Below are 6,796 nucleotides of genomic sequence, written 5' to 3'. Positions count from 1 at the left end.
TTGATAGAGCAGGTTAGGCTTGTTGGTTAGAAATGAAGAAGTATAAAGATGGCTCAAGCTACCAGAAAGGTATCTTAGCGATGTAAAATTATGATTTTAAGCAAGCTTAACAAGAATGATTAGGGGGTTTTAGTTAGGAATGATTTTCAGCATTTTGATTGTTTTTTTGAAATCTAGAACATTAATAAGTATTATTTTTATGAAATATGAAAAAGAAAAGGTCCAAATGTAATTTTTTTTTTTGTAAAAAAATTTTTATATTTGAAATTTGCAATAAAAAAATCATTCCAAAAGAAACTTAAAATGTCAATGGGTTACTTTCGCAGCTCTACCATCAATCATGAGCTATGCCTATGCATTGCCAAAGCACTTTGCGGGTTTACATGAAATGAAATGTTTTAATTTCTCGTTAAATATCACAAAGTAGTGGTAATAATATAATCAATAATGTCATAAAATAAAGCTTTAGATTTTATTTGAGATAATTTATTTGTCGCTTTATTTATTTTTTTAGATTATTATTATAATTTTTATTTGACTATTGTTTGTTTATTATTTTTTAACAAATTATACTATAAAATTATTTGTTACAATAATTTTGAATTTTTTTTCATAACAGCTTTATACTTACTCATATTTATAAAAAATGCAGTCATATCGAACTAGCCCTTAATTTAGCCTGATTAGTGATATTTTTTGATATTTCTGGGGAATTGCCACCTTATATATATATATATAAAATTAAAATTTTTAGAATTGGATGAAAAAGAAATCATGCGATTTGATTCATTAAGAATTTTTAATTTTGGATATGAATGATTTGACGTTTTTGCTATTTTTTAAATTATTTATTAAATAAGCTTTTTTGGTTTAATTACGTATTAAACATGCTGCTTTTTAAAATTTGCCCCCATCCATGAGTTTAGGCAATTCTAGAACTTAACCCATTAGAAATTTTAAATTTATTTACAATCAAAACGATATGAGTTTAGGCAACATATACGAGTTTCCTTTATTTACATGGATGAGTAACAAAATTTAGCCCTTCCTAGGGAATAGGGATAGCAATTCTATTTAAGTAGATATTACACAGCTCATCTTGATCTGTTGGTTGAAAACTTTAACTACAAACTAAAAAATTTTGATTTCGAAACTTACGTATGTGATGCATGTAAGTTTTATCTTAATTGATCCCAAAATCCAAACAAAAAAATAACTTAGCGGGCGTTCAAGGCAAATTACAAAAAATATCTAGAAAGGCTATTTTAGACATTCCCAATAAAATTTGATCAAAACAACTTTAGAAATATTTAAACATAATATAAGAATTTATTAATTATTCATGAATTATACTCATCTTATAACAAATCAAGAATTTTAAAACACACCATAATCAAATTTAATCATAATATTTACAACAATTCTTATTTTGGAAAACAAAATTGGGTTAGGATATAGGATGAGCATCAAAATCATTTCGTATTTGCTCTGAGATGAGTGCAATATAAAAAAAATTAATGTATATATACTACACTTATCTCAAAGTAAATCTAATGGTTTCGAAATACATCATACAAATATCCTGAGCCAATTTTTTTTCCATTAAATCTCTCTGCGTTTGTATTTCATTAGATTGACCAACAAAAAAAAGTGCATAGTTCACTTACTTTGAGATCAATCATCTTCCACAAAGACTCTGCTGATGAAATCACGAAATCTTCTGGAGTAGAGGTTTGGCTCCACAGCTGAGATGGAGGAGGGATCAACTTGCAAAGATTTATAAGCGTGTTCTAATTTCTTGCTGAAATTATAGTCACGAAGGATGTCAATTATTCCAAAATATAGGACCACTTTGTAAAATTTGTCACCTGCAGAAGGTAAGTGTTCAAAGTTGCTTCCTTGATAAACATGCTCAGCTCTGGCAGGCACGTTTGCGCCCAGCTGAATCAGATCCTCTCTATATTTAAAAAAAAAAGAAGAAGAATCAGAATGTTTAGATCAAAATTTGATCAGAAAGAATTCTAAAGCTTCATAATTTATTTTGAGATGTTATTTTTTTTATATTACATCCATCTCCGAATAAATATAAGAGTTCTAAAACATCTAAGAAATCGATCAGGCAATCATCCAAGCTCTATTTTCAACAAATTTATAGTTGAGATTATGTGGATGGATTAGAAGAATTGAAGAGGATCAAAATCACATGAATTCAAGTTGAAATTGATTAGAAATTTCGTTGAGGCAAATTGCGAGGTCATCTCAACTAGATGAATATGAGGATCGCTTAATTTTGTGTTTATTAAGGCACTAAAATGTAAAAAAATGAACAAGGGGGATCAACTCTAGAGTGTCGAGCAAAAAAAGATAATAAAAAATACCAAGATTTGATACTAATTATTAGAGCACTTGGTTCAACAATTAAGGGTATCAACCATGATAATAATGATCTAGCTCGGTTATCAAAGGTGGAGCTTAGGCATACTGCTCTACTACCAATTATTTTGGGAGAGAGAGAGAGAGGGAGGTGGGTGAAGTGGATGCACAATAACAATGACACATCAAATTTCTTCAGAATTTCCTCAACTCAAACCCACATAAACCCTAAATTTCTTGTTGAGATTGAGTGATTCGACACCCGTACTAGTTTACTAATTTCCCTACTGTACGGTTTTACTGGCTTCTATACAGTACTATTTTATTATTTATAAATTCAACTACTACTGCATGTGAGCTTTACTATTTCTACACTGATTCATGGTCTTGTGTTACTACTACTGTGATTTAATTGCTGACATACAAATTGCTCCTTTGCCGTGCATTGAGTTCAGTTATAGGATTTAATTATTTGTTAGACTCTTGAGATTATTATAAGTGGTTAAGTAATTTCAGGTCAGAGTAACAGAGCAGGAGTGAGACTGATCAGAATTCTTCAAGTTATGTTCATTTTTGTTTTAGTAAATCTTTTATAATCAGGATAGAGTAATTGTGATATGACTATATATATATCATGAGTAGTTTACATGATTTTTGGGAGCAATAATAATACAAATGTATATATTGATATTTTGAATTATAGAATTTATTTTCATTGTTTATGACAAATATATGAAATTAGATAGCTCTAGTTATTGCTTATTCAAAAATAAAAGAATAATTCTTCCAAATTAAATTCTGAAGCGTCACACAATAGACCTACAAAAGCATGAGCTATTGAAAAAAGCAATAATACCACCCAATGCCATTCATACAAGTGATCAAGTAATGCTTTTTTGCAGCTTTGATAAAGAAACAAATCAAAACACAAAGCGCAACGTCAGAAAACATGAAGAGCTACTAAGGCTGGTTCTGTGAGGAAAAAACAATGAAAGAAAATACTAAACGATATCTCTTGATTTTGGATGGGGAGGGTCTTATTTTTTCTTAGTCAGTTTCTTCCTCGGAAGCCACTAATTGGTGTATACAAATGGCTGAAGGTTCAACTTCTATGTTCAACTGACCAGTTCTGTGCCGAATGGTAAGAACATTAAGGAAAAAAAAAGGTATATAATAAAATCGTCTTCATATCAAAAGACAAATGACCCAATAAAAGAAAAACAAATAAAAAACAGATAGGTTTAAAACATACCGACCATCCATGTATCTAGCAGGGCATGTTTCCATCTTAGAATCAGATAAATCATCACTGAAATGAAATCCTACTAAAAGACTATAATCCATTATGCCCTCTGCTTCCAGAAATTCACAATCTCGCTCAATTTGCCTAAAGGAAATAAATCATTAGAGAAACAAAATCAAGCCATAAAACTCTGAAACTAAAATGCAGCCAAAGGCTATCATACCACATAATGTTCTTGAACCAAGGCTTTTGTAGGTGGAATACAAAGTTAAGATCCAGATCCTTCAAAGTAGAGGTTTCATCTATCTCTTCCTCCCTCTTTTGAATAGTTCTGCCATGAGATGAGCCTTTCAGGTCAAACCGCCTATGAATTCCATACTCTGAGCAGAGTAGGTTGCCCATCACAATGAAACGAACCTAAAAATACGACATTTCTAGTTGTAAGAGACAAAAAAGAAAAATTCTGTCTGTGCAACATGGGCACAAAGAGGAAACAGCAGATGACTTTTAACTAATTTAGGGCATCTTTGAACCTTATGTCCTCCAATGGGCTTTACACAATGCACGCCATAGAACTTTGTGAGGAGAGAATTCTCATACTTGCAAACATGTTGGTAATAATTCAATAACATCCTAATAAGAATCTGTACAAGTTAATAAAGTAATATTCAGTCAGAACAGATGTTGAATGGCATTTTCCCATTACTCAGACAGTGAGAAAAACTGGATGCAGAGCAATCTTTTTAATTAGTAGCTCCCACAAAATAAAAGAAGCTATTAGGAAAAACTAAGTGCCTAACCTTTACTTCACACTTTCTCACTGTTTTTATGATGAAACGATCATCCTGAGTCAGGAAGAACAAACTCCCACTTTTGCCAGGGGAAGATAGCTCTGTAAGATAATCAGTACCGCAAATGGCATTTACATAATCCGCTGGATCCACACCAAACAATTTCCTCAGATCTCTACAAACAGATGCCAAAGAAATTATTTCTACCAAAAGTCAGATAAGCAAATTGGAAAAAAAACATTGATCAGAAGACAAAAGCAATCCATGAAAAATCAAAGTCACATGCAAGGCGTCAATACGACTTTGTACCTGAAGACCTTAGGGCAGTAGTCCTTCCATCTGAACTCTGAAGAGTGGTGTGGATGTGTAATCTTCGATCCCTCGGGTGGAAACCTAGTCCAAAACTTCTCTCGTGGATTAAAATCGCTTGGCCAGAGCTTCATTGACTGCTTAGAAGAAGGTTTGACTACAGAAAATCTGTAGTTTAAGACAAATCAGAAAGCATTGAATTGTATGTACAAAATAACAAGGTAATCCATAGCATATAACAGTACCTGATGCCTAATTGAAGTTTAAGCACCAGATCGTAGCTCTTATGCCCCTTCGATATTGTTTGCCACGGCTTCTTCACCTCACCCGTGGTTAAACAACAATTACTCCGCAACTGAAGCTTCCCAGAAACTTCGACCCCCTCACCAAACTCCGACCCATTCTCGTAAAGCATGGAGGTATTCATGGTGTCCATAACTTCGCAGTTGATGTCCCCTGCCTCGCCATCAGACTCCCTCAAGCAGATTAATGAGATGTCATTCGCCCCTTCGCTGCTCCTCGGAAAAGCCCAATCTGCTAATGGTCGCTCACTTGACGCCAGGGAAGCTGTGCACGATACGCCGTTGATCTGCTGCTGACTCCTGGGATCGTTAATCCAGCTTCCCAAATAACAGCTGCAATCCGGCCAAGCAAAGACGCCACTCCTTTTAGGCACACCATTCTCCCAGCGACCATCGTACATGTTTCCATTAGCCAAGATAAGCACTCCTCGGCCGGAGATCATCCCATTGTGCCACTCACCAACGTATTGAGCCTTGTTGCTCCACAGGTATCGCCCCTGCCCTTCCTGGAGATCCCGTCTCCACTGCCCTTCATAGAAATCTCCATTCACATACGATTTCTTCCCGTATCCTTGCTTCCGATCGGCACTCCACGATCCCTGATATGAATCTCCATTGGCGCCAATGAAGGTTCCGTACCCCTCCCTCCTCCCTCCCTTGAACTCTCCATTATAGTTCGCGCCCGAAGGCCAGGAGAACTTTCCCGTTCCAGCGGCGTTCCCATTCCGCCACTCGCCTTCGTACATGCAGCCGTCGATCCAGATGAACTTCCCGCGGCCGTGTGGAACGTTCGCCACGAACTCACCGCTGTAGATGTCGCCATTTGGGAAAAGCTTCTCTACTTCCACCACTGCAACACCGGCCGTTTCCTCCGTGTTATCCATCGTTGGGGTCACTCTCCATCCGCCGCCGCAGACGCCGCCCGGCGATCTGCTTTTCATAGCGGCCGTCGGCGGAGAAGCACCGTCGTCTCCCTCGTCGGCAATCACCTGCGGCCGCATTCTCTAGAAACTTCCGCGAACGCCTCCGGTCAGGCTCTGCATTATATATTCCGATCGGCTTCTACTTACGTTTGACCCATACAAGTGAGCAGTAAACAAGAACTGGAAGAAGACTGGAATACGACGGGAACGTTTAGATGTCAATTAAGAGGAATTTACATATATACCCTTAACTTTTAATGTATTTATATTTTTCATATTTAAATTATATATATATATATATACCATAAATTAAAATAAAAAATTATCGCAGATAAAATAAAACTTATTACAAACTAGGATATTTTTTAGAACAATTTTTTGACTATATTTATGGTAAAAAAATAATTTATTTGGAATATTTTTATTTTACAGTTATTTTAAATTTCTATAATTAAAAGATTATTTTTGAAAAAATATTTTTGAAACTGCGACTGAGAATTAAAATACACTCTCAGTTATTTAGGGTTAGAGTGCTTTCAACTAAAAGTCGAAATCTTTGACAAAGGCCATGTAAAATAAGGGAGAAATTATTTTGTGCGAACGCCAGATCTAGCTCTGTGTCCGTAGGTGAATCAGAGCACATCATATCACCCACAGCACATCACATCACCCACTACATTATCCGGTACATAGCGGATACATAGCCATGATGCATAGCAAGGAGGTGATGTGTCGTGCTTTGATTTGCCTCCGAACGATGTTCTGATATCCGCACAAAATAATTAATCAAAATAAGGGACGTCTAAAGGAATTTTTATTAGGATCAGACACCTGACGTAACTCTACATCCGGACG

General features: G+C 35.3%; 1 protein-coding gene across 1 annotated transcript; it reads right to left on the bottom strand.

Annotated features, from left to right (window-relative positions):
• Window positions 1-1,367: 1,367 nt before the first annotated feature.
• Window positions 1,368-6,067, bottom strand: LOC110101552 (phosphatidylinositol 4-phosphate 5-kinase 2). The gene is made up of 7 exons (XM_020829486.2): window positions 4,962-6,067; window positions 4,717-4,884; window positions 4,417-4,582; window positions 4,150-4,260; window positions 3,840-4,033; window positions 3,626-3,760; window positions 1,368-1,957 (listed from the first exon to the last, which is right to left on the bottom strand). Exons 1-7 carry the CDS (start codon window positions 6,017-6,019, stop codon window positions 1,675-1,677), a joined length of 2,115 nt encoding a protein of 704 aa, XP_020685145.1. The 5' UTR covers window positions 6,020-6,067; the 3' UTR covers window positions 1,368-1,674.
• Between the last annotated feature and the right edge of the window lie 729 nt (window positions 6,068-6,796).

The sequence above is a fragment of the Dendrobium catenatum genome, unplaced genomic scaffold (assembly GCF_001605985.2).
Source record: "Dendrobium catenatum unplaced genomic scaffold, ASM160598v2 fragScaff_scaffold_1209, whole genome shotgun sequence".
NCBI classification, from domain to species: Eukaryota; Viridiplantae; Streptophyta; class Magnoliopsida; order Asparagales; family Orchidaceae; genus Dendrobium; species Dendrobium catenatum.
The sequence above is the reverse complement of the archived record's forward strand: the minus strand, read 5'-3'. Positions and strand labels throughout refer to the sequence as shown.

Bases quoted from the DNA above. Each gene is read 5' to 3' on its own strand.
- LOC110101552 (XM_020829486.2), bottom strand. From the start codon at position 6,019: ATGCGGCCGCAGGTGATTGCCGACGAGGGAGACGACGGTGCTTCTCCG. The intron at 4,583-4,716 runs GTACAAAGTCGT...ATCTGTTTGTAG, and splicing joins TACTGCCCTAAGGTCTTCAG to AGATCTGAGGAAATTGTTTG. The intron at 1,958-3,625 runs GTATGTTTTAAA...TTTTAAATATAG, and splicing joins GCTAGATACATGGATGGTCG to AGAGGATCTGATTCAGCTGG.